General features: G+C 41.1%; 1 protein-coding gene across 1 annotated transcript; it reads left to right on the top strand.

The window, feature by feature from the left end:
* The first annotated feature begins 107 nt into the window (after window positions 1-107).
* Window positions 108-24,716, top strand: slc25a24 (solute carrier family 25 member 24). The gene is made up of 10 exons (XM_019864726.1): window positions 108-575; window positions 4,227-4,353; window positions 4,447-4,534; window positions 8,768-8,879; window positions 20,952-21,110; window positions 21,203-21,355; window positions 22,431-22,538; window positions 23,155-23,322; window positions 23,424-23,574; window positions 23,665-24,716. The coding sequence occupies exons 1-10, from the start codon at window positions 396-398 to the stop codon at window positions 23,844-23,846; spliced, it is 1,428 nt and encodes a 475-aa protein (XP_019720285.1). The 5' UTR covers window positions 108-395; the 3' UTR covers window positions 23,847-24,716.
* Window positions 24,717-27,900: the final 3,184 nt, after the last annotated feature.

The following is a 27,900-nucleotide window of genomic DNA, read 5'->3' as shown; positions in this document are numbered from 1 at the left end:
TTTTCAAATAGCAGCTTTCCAAATACGACCCACCCAGTAGTATGGAAGGCCGCAGTGTTATCGCTGAAGGGTGTGTCTGCCTGCCTCCTGAGCATGTACGCGCACTGAAAAGAGGAGGTCTTAAAGGCAAAGTCAGTCGAGTGTGCGTCTTCAAGTCTTCTCACTATCTCTTTCACACGCCCACGCTTCTTCCGGAAAAAGAACAACAAAAACAGCGATTTTGTTCACTACTTAATGCAAACATCTCCCAGTTGACGTAAGCTGTTTTTAGTACGACGGACGACATTGCGGAAATCCATCAGAACTTCCACGGAACTGAAACCAGAAGCGGCGACCACAGGAGTGTATTTGCTACGACAGCTGGAGATTTTTGCAGTTGTTTCTTCGAGCAAATAATGTATCAAATAGTTAGAAAAATGTTTTTTACGGTCGGCCACTGCGCAGCGGACGCGTCCAAAACCTACGAGGAGCTGTTTGCCAAACTCGACACGAACAAGGATGGAAAAGTGGATGTTTCGGAATTGAAAGCAGGCCTGTCTGCAATGGGCATCCGTGCCGGGAAAGGAGCGGCTCAGGTAACTGGATAACCTGTCATAAATGCTTCTACCTAGGTTGCACAATACAGTACTCATTGTCTACAGACGCAAAAAGGAAAACAGGTACAGTATTGTATTTTGATACTGGTCTAAATTTGCGTCCAGACAGTCAAGTACTGTATCGTAGTCCTGGATTCTTTGTGTAGTTGGGGAGAAACTTAATATCCTCCTTAGATCAAGTTTCCTTACGCAGGGTGTAAACATCCTCGGTGAAGTTACTAAAACTTGAGTTTAACAGTCACAACAATACAGGAGGTATTCGGTTTACGACGGAGTTGTGTACGTAGGTCGAATGCGCCGTAGTCTCTAACCTACTCAACCGCTATGGTTAAGTCAGAAAGATTGTAAATAATTGTGTCAAAAGCACTTCGATGTAAATAGAAAACAATCAGCTGAAAAATACTAAGTAGCCGACTTATCTTATACCATGAAGTCTAGTGAGCTCCTTGGTGGCCAACCAATAGCAGGCAAGGGTTGGGGAGGGCCGGGGTGCGGTGGGGGTGGGGGGTTGAGGAAGTAATAATAATAAGTTAAAAACAACATCAAATAAAATAAGAAAAAATAAAACAAAATAAAAATAATGGATTTATCGTCCGAGTGAATAGGCTTGTCTAAACAGATGTGTTTTGAGGCTGGATTTGAAATGTGATAATGTAGTAATGAAGTAATTTATAAATATATTTTAGAATATCAAATAATATGCTGAAGGTGCTAAACTTGGGCTACACAGATTTCTGACAGGGATATAGTCCCACCTTTCCCTGATGTTGTACCATCCCTGATAGCAGGGCACAGACAAACCACCATTCACCCTCTCATTTTCTTAGACAATATAGAGCAGGAGTGCCCAAGTCTGGTCCTCGAGATGCCCTATCAGGCCTGTTCTAGATGTCTCCCTACCTCCAACACACCTGATTCAAGTGATCAGGATCGTTATCAGGCTTCTGCAATGCTTGCTGATGAACTGATCATTTGAATTGGGTATGTTGGAGGAGGGAGACATCTGAAACAGGCTGGACATGAAGTGGCACCCCTAATTTAGAGTCTTCCATAGCGTACCATTCATGTATTTTGAATATGGCATATTCAGAGAAATGCTCGTACCTGGTGATAGCTGGTGACCAGCTGGAGTCTTGCTGGTGTCACCAGCTACCAGCAGGGCAACAACAGCAGCCCAACTCGGGAATGACCTCCAAGCGGTGTTGGGCGTGCCTTCGGGCTACGAACAGTTCCCAATCAAGAGCCGGCAACTAGGTCTGCAGGTACCCGGGTCGCTGCGCCTTTAGGAGCCGCTTTGGGACCCAGTCAGAGGTTGCTCAACAACAACAACGATGACAACGACAACAACAACAACAGCAACAACAAGCATGTTGGCCTTGCTGGGCATTAGTGGCTCAGTTCATAAGAGCAGGTTGACCAGTGACTGAAGGTTTGGCTATTCAAATCTTGACTGTTTTGTTTTGCGTTTGTGAGAAAACACAAAAACAACATGCTGGTTTTTGCTGTTTTTTTTTTTTTTTTTTGCCAAGCAGGGTCTTCTTTAGTCCGAGTGCATTCTCTGTTGTAAAATATGCATTAAAAGTAGGGCTGTATGCTTTTTCTACAACACTTGTCCTTATTAGAGTCACAGGTGAGCTAGAGTACATTCCAGCTGATTTTGTGCAAGAGGAACGGTACACTCTGGACTGGTCGCCAGTCATTTACGGGTCATATGTTCATTTTCACTTCGATAGTCAATGCCTCACTGGTTCCAAACGTCTTTGATACACTATTTCAAGGAAAAATTATGGACTACGAAATACACTTGAAGAAAAGCTGTGACAACATCTTTATCCACAAAAACTCATTTGTACATACATTACGTTGGCCGCTTCGGGTCTCCAGGTCATCACATGGGATATTTGCAAAGAAAGGTCACATAGATGGATTTTTAAAAAAACGTTTATTAATCTTAAACACTGTGAGATTTTTTTTCCCCAACAATGCCGAACGCAGCTGGTTACACGGTGGCATCCCAGAACCTTTCTCCGTCACTCTTGTTGTCACACGATGCCAATTCAAGCTTCATCAGGCATCACTGCACATAAGACTATGGCAGTGCAGCCTTTGGTAAGCCATTTGTTTCGTGCTTGGGAACCGCAGGGGATGTCGCTCCTGGGCCAGAAATGCCGTCTTCGGTGGCTAGCTGTTAGCGTCTGTTGTCACTTACTAGTGATGGTGAGACTCTGTCGCTAAACAGTTTAATTGGTCGGCGATGATATGTTCGGTCATTTAATTGGTCTGATGTGATGAAACTTTGATGTATCTATTGACGACCGGAAGCTCGTCAGTAAAAATTGCTAAATAAACCATGTCACATCAAAAGCCTTGTTGGAAGAAAGTAGCGGTTTATAGTCCAGAAAATGCATTAAATGAAAGGGATTTTTCAATTCTCAAACTAAAAGTAGTCTTGTAGTTGTTTCATTGTGTTGTCTTTACAGTAATGCATAGAATGTTAGTGCTCTTTTTAAGACTTTGGGAATCTTGTGGGCACAGACACAAACTGTCTTTGCTCAACTTTATGGAGGAGGGGCCCTGTTTCTTTTTCCCAAGGCTTTTTGTTTCATAATGATACATGTTTTGATCACAAGTTTCCTTTGAGCTTCAACTTAACAAGAGATCAACTCTTCCTTTGGTCCGAGAGCCATTTTTTGGGATCATAGAGTTTTCGATGTAATTATTTTGCAGAGCTAGGAAGTGTGACAAAATTAAAAACACCGGGGACAGTGCCTCTAGATTGGCAGACCGGGTTGGTGGTCCCTCTTTTCAAGAAGTAGGACCGGAGGGTGTTTCCAATTTAATTACAGAGGAATCACACTCCTCAGACTCCCTGGTAACGTATATTTGGGGCTGGTGGAGAGGAAGGTCCTTCGGGAGATCGAATCTCGGATTTTTCATTTTCGTTGTGCATGAAACTGTGGAAAATTTGGATTATGATGGAAGTACATCCTTAAAGGTATTGAAGGGAATTTTCCAGATGTCAAAGCGGTATCATAATGTTTGTAGACATTAAAATATAATTGATCAATACTGCCTTGTACCAATAATATTTTCTATTCCTTTAAGAAAATAATTTCGTCAGGAGACCAGGACCAAGACGAAGGCCTCACTTTCAACGAATTCTGAGCTTCAACTTAACCAGAGATCAACTCTTTCTTTGGTCCCAGAGCCATTTTTTGGGATCATAGAGTTTTCGATGTAATTATTTTGCAGAGCTAGGAAGTGTGACAAAATTAAAAACACCGGGGACAGTGCCTCTAGATTGGCAGACCGGGTTGGTGGTCCCTCTTTTCAAGAAGTAGGACCGGAGGGTGTTTCCAATTTAATTACAGAGGAATCACACTCCTCAGACTCCCTGGTAACGTATATTTGGGGCTGGTGGAGAGGAAGGTCCTTCGGGAGATCGAATCTCGGATTTTTCATTTTGGTTGTGCACGAAACTGTGGAAAATTTGGATTATGATGGAAGTACATCCTTAAAGGTATTGAAGGGAATTTTCCAGATGTCAAAGCGGTATCATAATGTTTGTCGACAGTAAAATATAATTGATCAATACTACCTTGTACCAATAATATTTTCTGTTCCTTTCAGAAAATAATTTCGTCAGGAGACCAGGACCAAGACGAAGGCCTCACTTTCAACGAATTCTCCAAGTACCTGAAAGAACACGAAAAGAAGTTGCAACTGACCTTCAAGAGCTTAGACAAAAACAATGATGGTAAATTGAAATTTTTCTGCCTACAAGGATTACCATGGGTCAATAAAAATGCCATGATTTGGCCGCAGGTGTTACTTTTTTTTTTTTCAACAGGTCAAATAGACTTCATGGAGATCAAGCAGTCTCTTGCAGACCTTGGGCTGGATATCGGCAAGAAGGAAGCAGAGAAGATCCTTCAGAGGTATTTTCTTTAAATGCTCCCGATTAATCAACACTGCATGGTTCAAATGAGACAAAACCTCTCTCAAGTGGCAGAATTCAAATAGCATCTGGGAAGTGTAAAAAAGAAAAATGGAATCGCATATACTCAGATTCCATGTGAAACATTCACAAAGTCCACGGTTCAGTTCGTATATCTATTTTGTGGTGACTATACTCAGTTTGGTTTAAAATACTTATATCCCCCATGCATTTAAATTGCCGTCGGTTAAATGCAATTACATGCAGATTTTCACTATTCCCACGCCAGCCTTATTCGCCGTGAAAAGCCGGGGTCAACTGTAAATATAATGTTTGAAAAAAAAATTTTTTGTTCTCTTATATATGTAAATATAGCATTTTTCCTTAAATTGCATGAAATCTTTATTCCATTTGTTCATAAAATACATACTTTTGTATAGAACACAATAAAATTAACTAATAAACAAATACAGACAGACAAACATACATACAAAACAACATAAATATCCAGTGGCAGGAAAAAGTCCCAATTAAAATATAAGGTTGTACAACTTATTTTTAAGAAATACATTGAAGTGCAAAAAATTACATTGGATACAGTGCTTTCGGTAACATGTGTGTGGTAAGGTGTAAATAAAGCCATTCAGAAAAGAAATACAAGACTGAATGTTGAGAATACTGTACTACAAACTGACCAAACTTGATTGTCCTGCGCAGGCCCCAGGCACGCAGAGAAACTCTGCAGTGATCAGAGGATTTCCCCTGCTTTGAACGGTAGCGTAATGAAGCTAGATGCTAATGCCAAGGCAAACCTCAACTCAACTGTATTTATAGAGCACTTTAAAACAGCCATCGCTGTATACAAAGTGCTGTACATGGAGCAACTATCATATGTACAACAATAAAGCAATAAATCAGTAACAAAGACTGTAGAAAGCATCAAACAGTAAAACTAAGATCAAGTGATTTTGCAGAGCTAGGAAGTGTGACAAAATTAAAAACATCGGGGACAGTGCCTCTAGATTGGCAGACCGGGTTGCTGGTCCCTCTTTTCAAGAAGTAGGACCGGAGGATGTTTCCAATTTAATTACAGAGGGATCACACTCCTCAGACTCCCTGGTACCGTATATTTGGGGCTGGTGGAGAGGAAGGTCCTTCGGGAGATCGAATCTCGGATTTTTCATTTTGGTTGTGCACGAAACTGTGGAAAATTTGGATTATGATGGAAGTACATCCTTAAAGGTATTGAAGGGAATTTTACAGATGTCAAAGCGGTATCATAATGTTTGTAGACAGTAAAATATAATTGATCAATACTACCTTGTACCAATAATATTTTCTGTTCCTTTCAGAAAATAATTTCGTCAGGAGACCAGGACCAAGACGAAGGCCTCACTTTCAACGAATTCTCCAAGTACCTGAAAGAACACGAAAAGAAGTTGCAACTGACCTTCAAGAGCTTAGACAAAAACAATGATGGTAAATTGAAATTTTTCTGCCTACAAGGATTACCATGGGTCAATAAAAATGCCATGATTTGGCCGCAGGTGTTACTTTTTTTTTTTCAACAGGTCAAATAGACTTCATGGAGATCAAGCAGTCTCTTGCAGACCTTGGGCTGGATATCGGCAAGAAGGAAGCAGAGAAGATCCTTCAGAGGTATTTTCTTTAAATGCTGCCGATTAATCAACACTGCATGGTTCAAATGAGACAAAACCTCTCTCAAGTGGCAGAATTCAAATAGCATCTGGGAAGTGTAAAAAAGAAAAATGGAATCGCATATACTCAGATTCCATGTGAAACATTCACAAAATCCACGGTTCAGTTCGTATATCTATTTTGTGGTGACTATACTCAGTTTGGTTTAAAATACTTATATCCCCCATGCATTTAAATTGCCGTCGGTTAAATGCAATTACATGCAGATTTTCACTATTCCCACGCCAGCCTTATTCGCCGTGAAAAGCCGGGGTCAACTGTAAATATAATGTTTGAAAAAAAAATTTTTTGTTCTCTTATATATGTAAATATAGCATTTTTCCTTAAATTGCATGAAATCTTTATTCCATTTGTTCATAAAATACATACTTTTGTATAGAACACAATAAAATTAACTAATAAACAAATACAGACAGACAAACATACATACAAAACAACATAAATATCCAGTGGCAGGAAAAAGTCCCAATTAAAATATAAGGTTGTACAACTTATTTTTAAGAAATACATTGAAGTGCAAAAAAATTACATTGGATACAGTGCTTTCGGTAACACGTGTGTGGTAAGGTGTAAATAAAGCCATTCAGAAAAGAAATACAAGACTGAATGTTGAGAATACTGTACTACAAACTGACCAAACTTGATTGTCCTGCGCAGGCCCCAGGCACGCAGAGAAACTCTGCAGTGATCAGAGGTTTCCCCTGCCTTGAACGGTAGCGTAATGAAGCTAGATGCTAATGCCAAGGCAAACCTCAACTCAACTGTATTTATAGAGCACTTTAAAACAGCCATCGCTGTATACAAAGTGCTGTACATGGAGCAACTATCATATGTACAACAATAAAGCAATAAATCAGTAACAAAGACTGTAGAAAGCATCAAACAGTAAAACTAAGATCAAGTGTGAGTCATGCTGAGTCAAATGCAAAAGAATACAAGTGCATTTTGAGACGAGTTTTAAAGATGGGCAGCGAGGGGGCTTGCCGAATGTTCAGTGGGAGGTCATTCTAGAAAGAGGGACCAGCAACGGAAAAGGCTTGGTCCCCTCTGAGCCTCCGCTTAGTTCTTGGTACTTCTAATAATGTCTGGCCCGCAGACCTGAGGCGCCGGGCAGGTGTGTAGGGGCGGATGAGCTCAGAGAGGTAAGGTGGTGCGAGGTCATTTAAAAATTTGAAAACAAACAGTAGGATCTTAAAAAGAAACCCTAGTGAAACACTTCCTATCACTTCAGTGATCAGCAAGCAATTTGCCTTGTTACAAAAGCACAAGCACAGCAACTATCGTGAAAGTAGTAGGCCGGCTCACAGGTGTTGATGCCAGCCAAAAAAGGCAATGCAACCGCAGTGAAAATAAAGTCACAACTTACTTATTTCACAACCAATTTTCATGAAGCTTAAGTTCAAGGAGTGTCAAATAAAAATGACACGTATTCATCTTCAAAAAGTCTAGCACCTATTTTTCAATTATGCCAATTTGCACATACAGTACTGTACTCCAGAATGTTTTGAAGAGTGACCAGATGGATTACAATAAATTGCGAACTCCATCTTTGCCATGAAAATTAGCCTTATTGAACTTCAAGAAGAAAGGTTCAAATAGAGGTGAAGAAGGCTTCAGGTAGCTCAAGAAAGTCCAAAACATCTGGGTCTTTCTCCGAAAGTTGATTCTGCTGCGGGATCAGAGCGCCACCAGTGCAGAAGTGAGTAAAGAATCGCAGCAGACAGGTGTGAGTGCATTTACACGCACAGTCGGGCAAAGACTTATGGAGGATGGCCGGTTGTCAAGAATGACAACAAAGAAGCCACTTCTCTCAAGGAACACCGTGAGGGACAGACTGATATTCTGCAAAAGGTACAAGGATTGCACTGCTGACGACTGTGATAAAGCATCCCGAGACCATTCAGGTGCGGCGTTGCATTTGAGCACAGTGACTGGGTTGACTCGCGGTTTTGCCTAAGAACACAGCCATGAACACAGAATGGTACCAAAACGTCCTCCAAGAGCAACTTCTCCCCACCATCCAAGAACCATGTGGTGGCGAGCAATATCTTGGTCCAACGTAAACACCTTGCCACAAGGCAAAAGTGATCATTAATGTGGCTCAGTGAACAAAACATCAGCATTTTTAATTAAGGCACAGGAAACTCCTCGGATCTTCATCCCATTGAGAACTTGTGATCAATCCTCAAGAGGCGGGTGGACAAACAGAAAGTCACAAATTCTGACAAACTCCAAATACTGATTATGCAAGAAGGAGCTGCCATCAGACAGGATGTGGCCCAGAAATTAATTGACAGCATGCCATCCAGAGGTCTTGAAAATTTTATCGATGTGTGTGTGTGTGTGTGTGTGTGTGTGTGTGTGTGTGTGTGTGTGTGTGTGTGTGTGTATATATTTGTCTCTTTGTACACACAATACAAAATTCATTTTACAATTTATCAAATTTCTTTTCAAATGCAAATGTTAAGCTCCGTATTTAAGTCCCAATCGCTTCTGTCTCAAACGCTTTGTACAGTATGGATGGAGATGGCACCATGACTGTGGACTGGAATGAATGGAGGGAGCATTTCCTGTTGACCACAGCCACCAACCTTGAGGAGATTGTCCGATATTGGAAACATACGACGGTATGTGGGAAATCAGCCTCCAATCACAATTGCAGCTTGGCGAGAATATCTACCCCCCCTGTCATCGTTTGATGTTGGACTTTTCTTCTAACCAGAGTATGATCAGATTTTTTTTCCCAAGATAATGGTAGGGCATTATACAGAAAACTAAGCACTGTGACTACATTATTTTCAAACAGCAGCTTTGCAGCAATACGTTACAAAATGAATGGAGGACACGCTCAAATATGTCTTGATCATGATGGAAATGAATGAATTAACCATGATTTCAAAATAGTTACATCAGGGGTTTTGACAGAACTTCTCAAATCAGGGGACAGGTATTTTCTTTAAATGCTGCCGATTAATCAACACTGCATGGTTCAAATGAGACAAAACCTCTCTCAAGTGGCAGAATTCAAATAGCATCTGGGAAGTGTAAAAAAGAAAAATGGAATCGCATATACTCAGATTCCATGTGAAACATTCACAAAGTCCACGGTTCAGTTCGTATATCTATTTTGTGGTGACTATACTCAGTTTGGTTTAAAATACTTATATCCCCCATGCATTTAAATTGCCGTCGGTTAAATGCAATTACATGCAGATTTTCACTATTCCCACGCCAGCCTTATTCGCCGTGAAAAGCCGGGGTCAACTGTAAATATAATGTTTGAAAAAAAAATTTTTTGTTCTCTTATATATGTAAATATAGCATTTTTCCTTAAATTGCATGAAATCTTTATTCCATTTGTTCATAAAATACATACTTTTGTATAGAACACAATAAAATTAACTAATAAACAAATACAGACAGACAAACATACATACAAAACAACATAAATATCCAGTGGCAGGAAAAAGTCCCAATTAAAATATAAGGTTGTACAACTTATTTTTAAGAAATACATTGAAGTGCAAAAAAATTACATTGGATACAGTGCTTTCGGTAACACGTGTGTGGTAAGGTGTAAATAAAGCCATTCAGAAAAGAAATACAAGACTGAATGTTGAGAATACTGTACTACAAACTGACCAAACTTGATTGTCCTGCGCAGGCCCCAGGCACGCAGAGAAACTCTGCAGTGATCAGAGGATTTCCCCTGCTTTGAACGGTAGCGTAATGAAGCTAGATGCTAATGCCAAGGCAAACCTCAACTCAACTGTATTTATAGAGCACTTTAAAACAGCCATCGCTGTATACAAAGTGCTGTACATGGAGCAACTATCATATGTACAACAATAAAGCAATAAATCAGTAACAAAGACTGTAGAAAGCATCAAACAGTAAAACTAAGATCAAGTGTGAGTCATGCTGAGTCAAATGCAAAAGAATACAAGTGAATTTTGAGACGAGTTTTAAAGATGGGCAGCGAGGGGGCTTGCCGAATGTTCAGTGGGAGGTCATTCTAGAGAGAGGGACCAGCAACGGAAAAGGCTTGGTCCCCTCTGAGCCTCCGCTTAGTTCTTGGTACTTCTAATAATGTCTGGCCCGCAGACCTGAGGCGCCGGGCAGGTGTGTAGGGGCGGATGAGCTCAGAGAGGTAAGGTGGTGCAAGGTCATTTAAAAATTTGAAAACAAACAGTAGGATCTTAAAAAGAAACCCTAGTGAAACACTTCCTATCACTTCAGTGATCAGCAAGCAATTTGCCTTGTTACAAAAGCACAAGCACAGCAACTATCGTGAAAGTAGTAGGCCGGCTCACAGGTGTTGATGCCAGCCAAAAAAGGCAATGCAACCGCAGTGAAAATAAAGTCACAACTTGCTTATTTCACAACCAATTTTCATGAAGCTTAAGTTCAAGGAGTGTCAAATAAAAATGACACGTATTCATCTTCAAAAAGTCTAGCACCTATTTTTCAATTATGCCAATTTGCACATACAGTACTGTACTCCAGAATGTTTTGAAGAGTGACCAGATGGATTACAATAAATTGCGAACTCCATCTTTGCCATGAAAATTATCCTTATTGAACTTCAAGAAGAAAGGTTCAAATAGAGGTGAAGAAGGCTTCAGGTAGCTCAAGAAAGTCCAAAACATCTGGGTCTTTCTCCGAAAGTTGATTCTGCTGCGGGATCAGAGCGCCACCAGTGCAGAAGTGAGTAAAGAATCGCAGCAGACAGGTGTGAGTGCATTTACACGCACAGTCGGGCAAAGACTTATGGAGGATGGCCGGTTGTCAAGAATGACAACAAAGAAGCCACTTCTCTCAAGGAACACCGTGAGGGACAGACTGATATTCTGCAAAAGGTACAAGGATTGCACTGCTGACGACTGTGATAAAGCATCCCGAGACCATTCAGGTGCGGCGTTGCATTTGAGCACAGTGACTGGGTTGACTCGCGGTTTTGCCTAAGAACACAGCCATGAACACAGAATGGTACCAAAACGTCCTCCAAGAGCAACTTCTCCCCACCATCCAAGAACCATGTGGTGGCGAGCAATATCTTGGTCCAACGTAAACACCTTGCCACAAGGCAAAAGTGATCATTAATGTGGCTCAGTGAACAAAACATCAGCATTTTTAATTAAGGCACAGGAAACTCCTCGGATCTTCATCCCATTGAGAACTTGTGATCAATCCTCAAGAGGCGGGTGGACAAACAGAAAGTCACAAATTCTGACAAACTCCAAATACTGATTATGCAAGAAGGAGCTGCCATCAGACAGGATGTGGCCCAGAAATTAATTGACAGCATGCCATCCAGAGGTCTTGAAAATTTTATCGATGTGTGTGTGTGTGTGTGTGTGTGTGTGTGTGTGTGTGTGTGTGTGTGTGTGTGTGTGTGTATATATTTGTCTCTTTGTACACACAATACAAAATTCATTTTACAATTTATCAAATTTCTTTTCAAATGCAAATGTTAAGCTCCGTATTTAAGTCCCAATCGCTTCTGTCTCAAACGCTTTGTACAGTATGGATGGAGATGGCACCATGACTGTGGACTGGAATGAATGGAGGGAGCATTTCCTGTTGACCACAGCCACCAACCTTGAGGAGATTGTCCGATATTGGAAACATACGACGGTATGTGGGAAATCAGCCTCCAATCACAATTGCAGCTTGGCGAGAATATCTACCCCCCCTGTCATCGTTTGATGTTGGACTTTTCTTCTAACCAGAGTATGATCAGATTTTTTTTCCCAAGATAATGGTAGGGCATTATACAGAAAACTAAGCACTGTGACTACATTATTTTCAAACAGCAGCTTTGCAGCAATACGTTACAAAATGAATGGAGGACACGCTCAAATATGTCTTGATCATGATGGAAATGAATGAATTAACCATGATTTCAAAATAGTTACATCAGGGGTTTTGACAGAACTTCTCAAATCAGGGGACAGATGATGAAGTGTAATGGCACATGTACTACAGGTGGCAGCAGTGCTGCCATTGGCAGTGTGTGCTGGGAGTATTGAGTATTGGCTCTACAGCACGTGTCAAAAGTCAAGGCCTGGGGGCCAGATCCGCCCCCCCCCATGTCACTTTGTGTGGCCCGCGGGAGCAAATCATATGTGTCAACTTTCATGATTATTGCTGGTATCTGTACCGAAATGTCAAATTGTCATGGGTAATAAATAATGAGATTTTGCACCCGCCCTCTGAGGGAAGCCGAAACTCCGAAGTGACCCGTGACAAAAAATGAGTTTGACCCCCCTGCTCTAAAGTGTAGTTTTTAATGTGCCCCCCCCCCTCCAATAACCATGCACACCTACAGTAGGGATGAACAATTTGGGAAAAAAGTAATCAGGATTATTTTGATTGAGATTGAAATTATGACTATTCATCCATTTAAAAACTTTTATTATTCAACTTTTATTTATTCAACTACTAAATCTCAACTACTCAAAACTATAATCATAGCCTCGTACCGATAAATCCCTGTGCGTTGAACACGATTCTTGAACATCTATTATTTTTGTTCTAGTAAAAAATGGCCTACCAAATATGCCCCTTGCATTTTCATTTCGCTCTATTCACACCTTTTATCCCTTGCATCTTTGCCTCTAAGCAAAATCTTTATCCCTTCATCATATTTATTTAATCTTATGCTTTGTTTTTTTTTCACAAATCTTTGCTGGGATAACCTGGGACCTCAGGGATTGTATTTCCTGCTATGTCGTGTGGAAATATGGTTTGGTGCAACAAAAAAAACTCCTTGGATGTTTATTTCCTTGAAGTTAAAGGAAAGGAAAATTCCTTCAATCCTTGAAAATCTAACTTTAAATATATATGAATTAGTAAGGAAGTCACATAAGAAAATACTAAAATAAAAGCAACTGAAAAGTCGCTGATGGTGTAGTTGTACACTTGCCGGACTTCTATGTGGGCAGCATGGGATCAGTTCCCACTCAATGACGGTGTGAATGTGGGTGTGAATGTTATCTATATGTGCTCTATGACTGACTGGCACCAGTTCAGGGTGTAGTCTGCCTTCCGCTTGAAGTCAGCTGGGATAGGCTCCAGCAACTCCCAGCGACCCTCTTTAGAATAAGCGGTGTTGAAAATGGATGGATAGATGGATGGAAATGAACAATAATAACATAACACATTTTGGCCTCTTACTGGCTGTGTGGTAGCATGCTTGGGTGAGGTACACACTGAAGCTGACGTCAGATTACACAAATGTAGCCCGATTTTGAGTCGACGGATGTGTCGTAGCCCCTGTAGTGTCACATTCTCAACGACTGGCCGCTTCACAAATCTACTCTGTCAGAATTGTTGCTCGTCTTGCCGCATTGTGTGTCCTATATCGTTCTTCAATTGGTGCTTCGGTATTGACCAATGGGAAAACAGTACCCTCCGACTTATGACGAGAAACTGGACGTGGTGCATGCAATCAAAATGTGGTGTGCGACTGTGCGGTCTTTCAAAAGTCACATGAACAAATGAGGAAGTATTGGAAAGTATACCAACTCCTGCTACTTTTGCTAAATTCAAAGCAAAAGCTGATTAGCAAAGGTGGTGCTGTTAAACAAATCCGTCACCTCGAGTTCTATTTTGGGACAGTCCATAACGCCCTCCCCCCGCCATCCAGGAACGGATCCGATTTTATTTATTTATTTATTTATTTTTGCCCCCTCCTCCATTTTCTGTAACACGTATCTCTCATAAATTACTAGTCTTAAGAACCCTATTTTAAATTGAGAATATAGTATTCCAAATAACTCAGTAAAATAATTTAGGATGTTGGCCTTGTCTGTTGCATGCCTGAAACGCAGCCAGTTCTAGTCAGTGGCTAAGCTCTGAAGTTGGCTGCCACTACTCAATGACACAACTTTAAATAAAAGTGGTTGCTTAACTTAGCAGAGATAAACTAATTTAAGTCTGACTTGAGGGATTAGGTTAACAAGGGGATTGAGACAGAACAAGAGAGAGGAAGTGTGTTGTGGGGACAGAGCAAAGGTTGATGTGTTGAGACACAAGCATCGGTCAGCACATCTTCAGAAGTGAGGGGGAGTCCACGAGAGTCGGCATTTCTCTTTTGGAAGTACTTTATTTGACCGAAAACCTAATTTTAGTGGCGTAAAGGACCTTTACCGGTTTTTGAAGGGATACTCTTCAATGCTAAAACTGATAACTGTGGACCAACAGGTTCCTTTTTTTACCATTTGAGATGGCAATGACTTTGCTGCAGCCTCGGCGGCGGCAGCAGCAGCAGCAGCATCCACAACAGAGGAAACATTTATTTCTAGACTTTGATGATGACGGTGCCATTTATAAGCTCGAGGTGGAGATGGTAGGTTCTTCAATTTACGACTTGTCACTTTGATTTGACCTGCCTGCTTGATCACGTTTTGACTTTGCTTGGAAAAAGCCTAAAAAAACCTAAACAAACAAACAAAACAAAAAGCCCATTACAGAGGATACTGTGCTCTTCGTTGGTATGTAACCTATCTACACTAAGTGGTTGGTCCTCTTATTTTTTAAAAATATCATTCAAAGCAATATCAAGAAAGTGTTCACATTTCCTTGAGTCTTTTTTTTTCTTCCTGCAAGAAGGACCAAATAACAACACACCTCATTGGCAGGTGATCAGAAGGAAATCTGAATGTGGCTCCCTCGTCGTTTCCTTCATTTCAACTATAATAATAATAGTAATAAGACATTTTATTTCAAAGTCCTTTTCATAGTATGGCTTTACATAGCACATAGACACTTTGCAACAAGAATTGAGCAACACAGGATAAAAAACTTTAAAGCAAAATATACGCGTTTGTTTTAAAAACGTTAAAATGTCAAAAAACTAAAACCAAGCCAAAATGTTTACAAATGATTAAAAGACGTTGAAAGCATTGCGGAACAGGTGAGCTTTAAGAAATGATTTGAAGGATTGACGGTCAGTGCAGTTGCGTATGTGTTGAGGTAGAGCGTTCCAGAGGGTGGGCGCGGAGGCAGAGAAGGCTCGGTCCCCCCAGGTTTTGAGCTTGGTCATGGAGATGGTGAGGAGGTTTGCATTTTTGGAGTGGAGGTGGCAGGAAGGAGTGTATGGGTGAAGAAGCAGTGGTGTAGTGGGGATCTTTTTTAAGTGGATGTACGCGATTCTGGGATGTTCTATATATACATGCAGAACATCAATCATAGGCTACAACACCAGTTGAACTAACGTTAAATTTAATGTTTTACTACTCCAAAATAATCACAGGCCAACGTTATTAAGCATAACTCGCATTAGAACAATGATCAACAAACATTTCAATAAAAATTGAATGTGGCATCGGGAGAAGTGGGTGGACGGCGTACCCCCCCGTACCACGCCCACTACACCCCTGTGAAGAAGATCAGAGAGGTAGGAGGGGGCCTGATTGTGAAGGGCTTTTTAGGCGAATAGGAGGAGTTTAAACTCAACACGCTGGGGCATGGGGAGCCAGTGGAGGTTTTTAAGGACTGGGGTGATGTGATCACAGGTGCGGGTGTGAGTGAGAAGGCGGTGGCATTCTGGATGTACTGTAGTTTATTGAGGACTTTGGTGGTTGTACCGTATAGGATGCTCTTGCGGTAGTCAAGGCGAGAGGCGATGAAGGCGTGGATGAGGGTTCGAGCGGCATTGAAAGAAAATGAACGAAGCTTGGACTGCTGCAAGCTTGACTCATTTAGCTGTCGTCTTGTTGAAGCTGTGAGTTACAGTGGTTAAGTTAAATCCAAAAACCAGCATTTGTTTTCTTAAGACATGGACAAAAAACTTCCAGGAAAATAAATTTTCATTGTAATAATTTTAAACTCAACTTCGTGTATAATACACTTTAAAACAACCACGGTGTCATACAAAGTGCTGTATGTGGAGCAAAATTAGTCATACAACAACAAAGACCGTTAAAACAATAAATGAATATCCAAAATCAATACAGAGTCTCATGCTGAGTCAAAAGCCAAAGAATAAAAATGTGTTTTAAGATGAATTTTAAAGATGGAGAGAGAGGGGGCTTGCCGAGTATTTCGTGAGAGGTCCGGACCGGCAACAGAAAACGATCAGTCTCCTCTGAGCCTCCGCTTAGTCCTCTGTACCTCCAGTAGGGTCTAGTCCACTGACCTAAGGCAGGTGCGTGGGGGTGGAGAAATTTAGTGCAGTATGTGACTAGCTTGACACATGAACAAAGACATAATTTAGACCTAATTCTTGCCTCTGGTCTACCGGTCTATCATGTGACTGTGCTCTGTAATGTGGTCTTTTCCTGTGACGCTGTTAAATCTGCCGCTCCGGAGTGCAGCGGCCATCATATAAGCCTCTCGCTGCTGGTCAGTCCTCCATAAGACAAGCTTAGGTCTCTTCTGAAATCTGGAAAGACTGCAGGAATTGCTACCAGAGCACAGTTAAAGAGGGCAAAACAGAACATTTATCCAAAATAATTCAGGCTACCTGTCACAACCCATGTCTACAACTTTAGACGATTCATTCTGTGCTTAAACCCTATCTGCCCCTTTGCACAGACACTTCCCCTGATATGTGCAGTAGATTCCTGCAATTTTTCATTGATGAGGTTTCTACAGGTTGGGCTCTTATTTCAAACACCACATTTGACCTCTCTGTCCATGTCCCGTGTCCGGCGGCGTTAAATTCCAGACGAAGCTATCAGACTCCCATGATGGCTTTGTTACTCCTCATGTCTTCAAGGAGGTTCTCCCAAGTATTGGTAAATTGGTCTTGGACATGATCAACAGCAGTCTGTATCTGGTGTACTCTCACAACATGTGGTAGATGGCACTGAAATTCTTGACTTTCAATGAAAAGAAAACTTACGGTCTGGTGATTTTTCCCAGTGGCCCTTGTGCTGTACATCCCATCCTGCTGACTTGGGCCTTCCCGGCGCCTTATTTAAAAGCAACAGTCTTGAATTTGGGTCTTAAACTGTACAGTGATTTTAAATTGAAACGGCAAATAGGTGCTGTGTCAAGCAGTGCTGGAAGGTGGGCCCCACATTGGCCTGATATATCAAGGGCACAACTCTAAAAAGTAATTGCAATGACATGTTGGGTGTCGGCCGCCCGGTGAGCTACTGGTGAGCACATCGGCCTCACAGTGCAGAGGTGCTGGGTTCGATTCCGGTTCTGGCCTTCCTGTGTGGAGTTTGCATGTTCTCCTCGTGTTTGCATGGGTTTTCTCCGGGTACTCTAGTTTGCTCCCACATCCCAAAAACATGCATGTCAGGTTAATGGAACACTCTAAATTGTCCCTAAGTGTGAGTGTGAGCCCGAAAGGTTGTTCGTGTACGTGTGCCCTGCGATTGGCTGGCAACCAGTTCACGGTGCCTACCCCCCTCCTGCCCGAAGACAGCTGGGATAGGCTCCAGCACACCCCGCGACCCTTGTGAGCATAAGTCACAGGTGTCGAAGTCCGGTCCTCGAGGGCCGGTGTCCTGCATGTTTTCCATCCCTCCATGCTGCAACACACCTGATCCAAATGAACAGCTCATCAGCAAGCTCTATCGGAGCCTGATAGTGATCCTGATCATTTGAATCACGTGTGTTGCAGCAGGGAGAAATGGAAAACATGCAGGACACCGGCCCTCGAGGACCGGACTTCGACACCTGTGGCATAAGTGGATCAGAAAATGGATGGATGTTGGGTGTTGGAGAGCACCTCACCTGCAGGTTTGCTGAAAATCTATAGCACATCAAAATAAAGCTAACTTTATTCCTGAAGGCACTCATGGAGCAACGAGTATGCGCGCAAATTCTGGAATCGACTTCAGGTAAATTGTTACAGAGCTATTCATTACAGTGGGTTTCATTTCACATTTTTATTCCAGTGTTTTATTCAAGCGTTTTATTCAACCATTCTTTTCACCCCCTTTTCTAAGCGATCATTAGCCCCCATTGCATTGAAAAATGTCTTGCACCGCTTGGGAACTTGTTGACTGTTGTACTAACCAGTGATATATTTTCATTTTGTGGAAAAAGAGCACAGTACAACACTGGCATTGAACCTTGTGTTAATGTGCTTGCATTGTGACATGTCACCAGAGAAGATTTCGCTGTGAATGCCAACAAGAACATCAGGTATTATTATGTGGGGTAGCGGGTGTGGGGGCACACAACAGTACTTGTCGCCCTCTGATTTTGCATTTCATGAACAGTAAGTGTTTTTGTCAGTACTGTATACTGTAGGGAGCGATTATGGCGAGGAAGACGTTATGCTCATAAAATTCAAACTATTGTGGCCGATCGTTCTAATATTTGCAGCGGGCAGTTGAACTTGACAGAAGTAGAGATGCTTGCATAAACGTGAAGCCTGTTTACATTAAGCATCCCAGTCATGTCGTTACCTTGCAATGGGAAGTATTGTCGGTTTGGCTGGCTCCTACGTCTCCTTAAAGCTAAATAAATAATAATTTGGCTGGCTCCTACGTCTCCTTAAAGCTAAATAAGACGATGTCTAATTTCTTTTAACAAAACACAACCAAATGTATGACTGATATGTGACCTAGCTTTTCAGTCTAAAGAGTTCGGAACTTAGTTACTGGTAAACGTAATTGTACCTTGTTGTAGGCCTTTTTTATGTTAGCCACTTTAACAAGAAGCAGAATTTCAATGGTTTCGCTTATTAGCTGCAACAACTGGCGTTCCCACATCATCAAAATCTGCAACTGTCTTAGAAAGTGGACTCACACAAACAGTTTCCATATACAGTACAGTATATGAAACGTTGGTTTCGCTACACCGGGTGCCACACACCTATTTCATGTGAAGGCTCATGGAACGTAGGAATTAGGTGGATTGATCAGGGAGCCCAAAAGAAGAAGAAGAAAAAAAACAATGTAGTCGTAGGCTTATATTTCTTACATGAGGAAAAGTAGTGCTGCCAGTTTGTCCCAGCCTCATCAAACATCACAGTTGACTGCACATTACTATCTTACATTAAGCAGCTAACTCGCAGATGAGACAAAACAATATCAACAGTTGCTCTTTGAATTTGTTTACACAGAACAGTGATGTCATTATTAGCCATGCTACAAGACGTTTGTCCTGTTCTGACACTAAAATTCATGCCAACCCTATTTTCTCTGTCTGCTTGGCCTGTCCAAACAGATCATTTGTGCTTTGGATAGCATTATGTACATCTCCTGGAATTTTCTGGTCGAGGCTAAATGTTAGATTAAACCGAATTTTAACATGAAGCACTGGAGTTGTACTGCAAATGGCTATTCATTCATTATTCTGACAGATCTCAGTGTTTTGATAGGAAAACACCGTTTTTCACTTTTAGTGGGACGTTAATTTTGTACACATACATGGAACCATCCATGCTAGCACTGACACTGCACCCACCCACACAGCTTTCCCTGGGGTGGAGAACAGTAAGCACAGAATGCACTTTGAGGTCTGGTAACGTGACACAAAAACGGCTTTGCTTTGGCTTTGTTGTGATGTTCAAACTGTTCATAGTTGTTAAAAGCATTTTGTAATCATAACTATATCTTGGTACTTTCATTTGAAGTAGTAGTTTTTGTCAGCGTGCAGCAGTGAGGTTGGGGCAGTATCTGCGTCTAGGTGTGCGTGGGATGAAGGGGGTATACCGTATTTTCATGACCATACGGTGCACCGCATTAAGAGGTCCAGTGTCAGTTACGGGTGATAGTTGTGTATTTAACGCATACATAACATGCACTGTATTATTGGACGCAGGCATGGTAAAACATACACTAGCTTAAACAATACATACGTGGTAGCACACATGCATGCTAGCGTATGTTTACTCACATTATTTTTGAATCAATCCTCATCCACAAATCCATCAAAGTCATCATCTGAATCTGAAATGAACAGCTGGGCAGAACACGCTGCGCCACGGTAGTCCTTGCACGAATAGATAGTTGGCGCTGTTTCATAAAACAAAAGCAACAAAACAGACCTCCTTGAAAACGTTCGCTTTTCATTTTTTCTGCAAACGTTTTTGCCCTCAGTCGAATGGTGACTGTTGAGATGCTTCTCCTGGCTGTGACCGTGAATCCATTGCTCAGGGTGGTCTTCCAACTCGGGCCATGGTGCCTTGTTTCCACAGAAACTCTGCTACATCAGCAGCCTGTCCGCATATCATCAGACAGTCAAGTGGAGCGCTCGTTGAAGTCACACAGCAACAATCACAGCTTTTGGAACCTGGTATATAGATTAGCGACGCTTCATTATTCAGAATTTTTTGGAGAAAATGTCAGACTTTTAAGGGCGGCCAATGTTCATGAAAATACTATAGTAGGGCAGTGATCCCCGACCTTGTTTCTGCCATGGTCCGGTTCATGAACTGACTGAAATGTTGTGAACCGGCAGTCGTCAGGTCCACTCCTGTCATGGCGATAATGTTCCTTTTGTATGCTCCACTGCAGAGTATTTTATTTATGTTTTTTTCTTTCTTGCTTACAATATTTATTTAACTTTCACAAAGATAATTTGAGTTTTTAGTGGTACTGAATACATTTTTATAGCCACAGTATTCCGTCCATTTTTACCCATGGTATTGAAGGTGTTGGAAAGGGTAGCAAATACAGTGTGTCATTTTAAATGTGCCATCTGAGTTTCTTCTATCACATGTGCTGAGAAATTTTATGTTTTGTTTTGATATTAGATTATATACACGAATGCATTGTGTCTAGGTGCTGGACATCGGCGACAGCCTCACCATCCCAGATGAGTTTACAGAAGAGGAGAAAACCACAGGTTTGTGGTGGAAGCAGCTGTCTGCGGGGGCCATGGCAGGGGCAGTGTCCCGTACAGGTACTGCTCCCCTGGACAGAATGAAAGTCTTCATGCAGGTCTGTCTACACATATTTTATTAAAACTTCTTTTTTTTTTTAAGGTAGCTTTTTCACCGCCAAGATTAGTCACAATGGCTCTTAATTTACAGGTCCATGCTTCCAAGAGCAACAAAATTAACCTGGTTAGCGGTTTCAAGCAAATGTTGAAAGAAGGCGGCTTGACGTCTTTATGGCGAGGAAACGGTATTAATGTACTAAAGATCGCCCCAGAAACTGCCATTAAATTCATGGCCTACGAGAAGGTAATGTATTCATTAATCAAGATTTTTTTTTTAATTGTGATTGAGCATTTGTAAGAGGAATGAATGTTGCGCAAAGCAAGTTAGACTTAGGGCAGACCTGGGCAAAGTACCACCCGGGGTCCACATTCAGTCCACCAACAGTCTATGTCCTGCCCTCACAATAACCATGACGTCAAAGTAAAACAAGACATGCGGTGCTTTATTTTGAAAGTTGTGCTTTTCTTGTATGTGTACACATAGGGATTGGTAGTACTAGCGAGGTAGCAAGTACGAGGTACGGCTTGTGTCTGCAGTCTTGCGAGCTTTAGGGTGTTTTTGCTTTCTTTAGTGACTTTTCCAACACCTACAGCAACTATTTAAAAAAAAAAATACGAGCAAAAATGACAGCAGTGGTCCTAATGTTAGCAACATTCTTATTGCATGGTGGAGGAAAGGGGGCCAAGAACATTAGTCCCAATAATACTGTAGTGAATGCAAATCTCCAGTTTCATACTCCGTACGTAATGGGTATATTGTAAGTCATCATCATCATTGAAACCATTTATATCAGTGTGGTCTTCATGCTAGACGACCTGCAAGGGTATCCGACCACACCACCAGGCACAGGCGTCATCGTCTTGCATGGGCCAGGAAGCATTTACGCTGGGCGAGGGACCTCCATCTACATGGAAAACTACTTACAAAATGTTCTAGTTAAGACATTTCTTCCAGAACCAATTAATTTGATAAGTAGAGGTACCATTGTATTAATGATGAATCTTTGATAAGTAGAGGTACCATTGTATTAATGATGAAGAGGTGGGTGGGTGGGGACATACAGGAGGAATAGTATTTCAATCATCAAACTTGGGCGCTTGTCTCTTGGACAAAAAGCAGAATTGTTTCCAAGAATTTACGGGATGAATGTTTTCAATGTTCTGTGATGAATTCATTTGTTGTTTTTGTTTTTTGTCTTTGTCTTTGTTCGCCCATCCATTTTTAAACTTGCTTTGTTTTTATTTTGTTGAAGTTTCCTCTCCGTGTCTTATACTCTGTCTCACAATACAATACAAAAGAATACAATTTATTTACATAGTATAAGAAGATGCTGTCCAGCGAACCTGGGAAGATCAAGACACATGAGAGGTTCATTGCAGGATCGCTTGCTGGAGCAACGGCACAAACGGCCATCTACCCCATGGAGGTGCGCTCTTAAACACACGTACCAGTTTGTCTGCAGTGTTCTCATAGTACCAATTGCTGTATGTGTCTGCATATTTCAGTACACAGGCCATTGTTAGTGGTTTACCTTTGGTATTATTTTTTGGGGGTATGAATTTGAAACCGGATTTAAGAGGCATGTACTGACTGCTATAATGGTGTCACAAAGTAACGATGCATTTTCGTAACAAGCGGACTCTCTTCCTCCCACATTCATCTCTTTTTCAGAACAGTCAGCAGTAGGTGCATGTGATGCTGCAAGACAGAAAAGAAAATAATATTCTCTAAATATTTCAGTTGAAAAGCAATGGCAGCATCTACAGTTGTGATATAAACCACTGCTGGTCTAAAATTGCTGTCATTGTAACTTTTGAGCATACAGAGTGGGGAAAAAAAAGGCAAAAAGAAACACATCCAATGAATGCTAAATTGAGCGCAACATATTGTGCCTTATCTCTGGGTGCTGCTGTATTATATTCCACAATTTCCACTTTGCTGCTGTGTCCTGTTTTTGTTGAACCGGATGTCCACAAAGTCACAAGAGAAAGCGATACAGATAATGGACGTGTGGATGATAACTAAATCCTTTGTCAATTTAGGTGATGAAGACTAGGCTAACCTTAAGGAAGACCGGGCAATACTCTGGAATGTTTGACTGTGCCAAAAAAATTCTGAAAAGGGAAGGAGTTAAGGCATTCTACAAGGGCTATGTTCCTAATATTCTGGGCATCATTCCATATGCTGGGATAGATTTGGCCATTTATGAGGTGAGCCACCACAGCAGATTTTGTTTTTGTTTCAAATACTGGTCTTTGTTTCAGATACAGGTCTTCACTATGATCACTCATTCTTTTCTGATCATCACTAGAGCTTGAAGAATGTGTGGTTGTCTCGCTATGCCAAAGACACGGCCAACCCAGGTATACTGGTGCTGCTGGGCTGTGGAACCATCTCCAGTACTTGTGGCCAGCTGGCCAGTTACCCCTTGGCTCTGGTCCGCACCAGGATGCAGGCACAAGGTACAAGAATAAGCATGAAATACAGGTGACAATTGACTTCGTTGTATTTCCCCGGTAACTACAATACTGTTTTGTCGCTTCTCCTCTCAGCTTCTCTCGAGGGTGCAGAACAGTTGCACATGAACCAAATGGTGAAAAAGATTCTAGAGAAAGAAGGATTCTTTGGACTTTACCGTGGCATCTTGCCTAATTTCATGAAGGTGCTGCCAGCTGTCAGCATCAGCTATGTGGTGTATGAATATATGCGGTCAGGCTTGGGTATACAGAAGTAAGCGAAACATGTGCTGTCATTTTCATGTCTGTCCGCAAACAAATCGGGAAACTATAAAATGCAAACATTGACTGTGCCACCAGAGGTGAGGTATCCAACATTTTAAAATGGCACTTTAACCCTTGCATATTTGCTTTAAGGGGTGTCAAATGAGTCAACTATAATAGTTATTGTTCAAGTGAGTGGAAACAGGGTAACAAAATTATTCCTAATCTCTACGCTATTTATCCCACATGACAATTTCAGATTTCGGTATAGATTTTAGCAAGCATCATGCAAGTTGACACAGCTGATTTGCTTTCGCGGGCCACATAAAATGACGTGGTGGGCTGGATCTGGCCCCGGACCTCGAGTTTGACACCTGTGGTGCAACTGACAATGCTACATTTTAGGATAACAACTGAATTCAGAGTTGATTCGCTAATGTTTGTTTCTTCACTAAAACCCAACGGCAGCAAACAAAGACAGTGATTCCGATCCATCCATCTATTTTCTTAACCATTTGTCCTGATTGGGCTCGCGGATGAGCTGGATCTTATTCACACCCACATTCGTGCCTGTGGACAATGTTAACATCCTCAAAAATGTTAACATACAAGTTTGTCAAATAGGTTTCAAGCAAACTCCAAACTGGAAGGTCGGAGCTCAGGTTTCATCCCTTCAGAATTACGAGGCAGATGTCCTTAATCTCACTGCATTGATATTCTGTCCACCAAATTCATATACGGTATTTTCACTTGATTGATACTCGCAAAAACACCATAACAACTAGGATCACATGTGTGCCATGAACCCTTGGGAATTGGTATATTGGAGCTTGGGGGATTCATGCAAATTGTCATTACCTATGTTACAGAAGGGCCAAGAAGAATACATTAATCATTTTGCAAATTCAGTACTTGTAATCAAAAATAAATACAGTCAGACCGCGGTTTTCGTCCATAATCCGTTCCAGAAGGCTGTTCGAAAACCGAATTGTTCGGAAACCGAAACCACGCTCTTTAAAAAAAAATAAAATAAAAAAGTTTATTGAACACGTCTGCTCACAATGGAAAGCGACACGAGGAAGCATCACTTCCTCGTCTAACCGTCACTTCCTCGTCTAACCGAGGAAGCGTCATTTCCTCCTGTAAGGAAGGCGAGAGGAGTCAAGTGGTGCATTCAAGTGCACTCAGCTTGTTCGAGAACCGAAATTTGTTCGTCATCCGAGGCATAAAAAACCAAATTGGTTGAGAACCGAGACGTTCGAAAACCGAGGTTTGACTGTACAGTCAGTACAGCTAAATGAATTTATGCAACTTTCTAATTGAATGATTGTTCATCAAACACAGTGGATGAAATTATTTAGCCAACACTAAAGTATTGTTTAGCAAAGCAATCCAATTGTTTGATTGAACAAATGGAGGCTTCTAAATGAAGCAAAAGTTCCCAATATCATCATTGTCGCATTGACAATCTAATTATAGATGCGCAAGCATTTCAAGAGTAAATTAAATAATGCAGTTGAACCTTGGAATTACTTGATTGAACTAGAAGTTCTCGCCTCTGTGGCTCCTGAAACAAATACGGGTTTAATGCAGTTTACTTTCATTCTAAAAACTATTTCCACCTCTTTTTATATAGTCAATGTTTTTAAGGCACTTTTTGCACAGATTGGAAAAACACAAAAACTTTGTGATTGTGAATGACTTCCCCTTTTCAGGATATCTTCTCATATTGGCAAACATTTCTAGAATTCTGTGTTGTGATTTATATTGTGTTTATGGCTTACCCACAGTTTCACGGCACAGCACTGGTCAGCTTTCATTGAGATGTAGTAATTCAATACGTTGTTTACAAAGACACTTGGGAAAGTCGATTTCCCTTTTCGTTGTTTGATTGTTTGCATACACATCAATAGACGATTGTCACCTCTCCCAAAAAAATTTTTGTTTGTTTTTGTATTTTCTAACCAAAAAAAGCACCTTGTTACATCAAAGCTCCTATGACCTGATGTCACCCGCCCAGACAATTTTCCTCTTTCAATGTTAAAAACTCCCTCTTCACGCACATGCTTGTGTCCCAACTTCTAAATGAAGCAAAAGTTCCCAATATCATCATTGTCGCATTGACAATCTAATTATAGATGCGCAAGCATTTCAAGAGTAAATTAAATAATGCAGTTGAACCTTGGAATTACTTGATTGAACTAGAAGTTCTCGCCTCTGTGGCTCCTGAAACAAATACGGGTTTAATGCAGTTTACTTTCATTCTAAAAACTATTTCCACCTCTTTTTATATAGTCAATGTTTTTAAGGCACTTTTTGCACAGATTGGAAAAACACAAAAACTTTGTGATTGTGAATGACTTCCCCTTTTCAGGATATCTCCTCATATTGGCAAACATTTCTAGAATTCTGTGTTGTGATTTATATTGTGTTTATGGCTTACCCACAGTTTCACGGCACAGCACTGGTCAGCTTTCATTGAGATGTAGTAGTTCAATCCGTTGTTTACAAAGACACTTGGGAAAGTCGATTTCCCTTTTCGTTGTTTGATTGTTTGCATACACATCAATGGACGATTGTCACCTCTCCCAAAAAAAATTGGTTTGTTTTTGTATTTTCTAACCAAAAAAAAGCACCTTGTTACATCACGGCTCCTATGACCTGATGTCACCCACCCAGACAATTTTCCTCTTTCAATGTTAAAAACTCCCTCTTCACGCACATGCTTGTGTCCCAAAATACAGTTCAAAATATCATTTTTGAGCCTAACTTACCCTAGTCAGAGTTGAGCCTCTATTCAAAGTGTAGACCAGGGGTCACCAACCTTTTTGAGAGTGAGAGCTACTTCATGTGTCCTGATGGTGTGAAGGGCTACCAAATTGATACACGTCTGAAATAATATTTATACAAATTACATTTAATAATATTAGAATGTGTTATTTTTCATACTTAATGATTTTAATTTTCAGGCTCTGATCATCTTAAAGATGTCTCGCAATACTGCCAGTGTTTGCATTTTTAAATCGTAATTTCTACGAGCAAATCACAATCCTAGCACTGGCGGGCGATTGGTGTGGTTCTCACCGGCATAGCCTGAGGGCACCACGTTGGTGACCCGTGGTGTAGACTGTGTTGTCATCATCGAGGAGGACTCCTAAAATCATTGAGAGATCATGTGCCTTCAGTGGGGGGTTTTTTGACACACATTTTTTTTGCCTTTTCCTCCTTCATTTGATAGATGTTTGTGTTTACGTTAATAAAGACATTTCAGTACGGATGTGGTCGTTGAATGTATTATATTAACTCAAGACAGAGATGGCGTGTGTCAACCTTTAGAAGGAAATTGCGAGCTTTATAAGGTAAGCCAGAGCTATATACTATATAAAGGTGACATTTAATGGGATACACGAGATTAAAAGCCAACTGAATTGCCTTTTTCAAAGATAGTAATGCCAGTTTTAATGACAAGTGCAGTTGTATTTTGCAATGTATTTTACACCTGACAAGACAGACCTAAACAGTGGATCCAAAAATATTTGGACGGTGACAACACTTATCATTTTGTCTTGATACACGAATATGGATTTGAAAGGGTCAACAACTTTGAAGTGTAGATTTTCAAATTAAAAGGGCGTATACTGTATTTGTGCATTTTTATCTACAATTTGAAACTGAACTGTGACATGCTTTCATTAAAAAGGGGTTGTCGGTCTTGTATGAAAACAAGCCACTGCTCCCCCTGACTGCTGTGGGACCGACGACCAAACGCCAAGTGCAGTACAGAAAAAGTTCACATGACCACGAGGGGCGGAGCTTTGCTGAACACAGTATCTTAAGAAAATAAAAATAAAAAAGCAAGCGCGAAGTCCACACAAGCCTGCATAAAACTGTTGCGCCGAAAAATCCTGTTAACTAACGTTAAACTAATTTCAAAATAGTAGATTTTTAGAGTTAGATTTTTTTCCTTTGACGTAGCAGTGTTTCCGGGTAGTCCGTCTGTCGTTTAAAAATGGCAGATCTTCGGGCAGCGAAGCTGCCATGACACAGGTGTGGAAACTTGGATGCGGC

This window comes from Hippocampus comes, unplaced genomic scaffold (genome assembly GCF_001891065.2).
Source record: "Hippocampus comes isolate QL1 unplaced genomic scaffold, H_comes_QL1_v1.1 scaffold172, whole genome shotgun sequence".
In the NCBI taxonomy this organism is placed as follows: Eukaryota; Metazoa; Chordata; class Actinopteri; order Syngnathiformes; family Syngnathidae; genus Hippocampus; species Hippocampus comes.
Note: the sequence above shows the minus strand (reverse complement) of the source record. Positions and strands in the feature narration are given on the sequence as shown.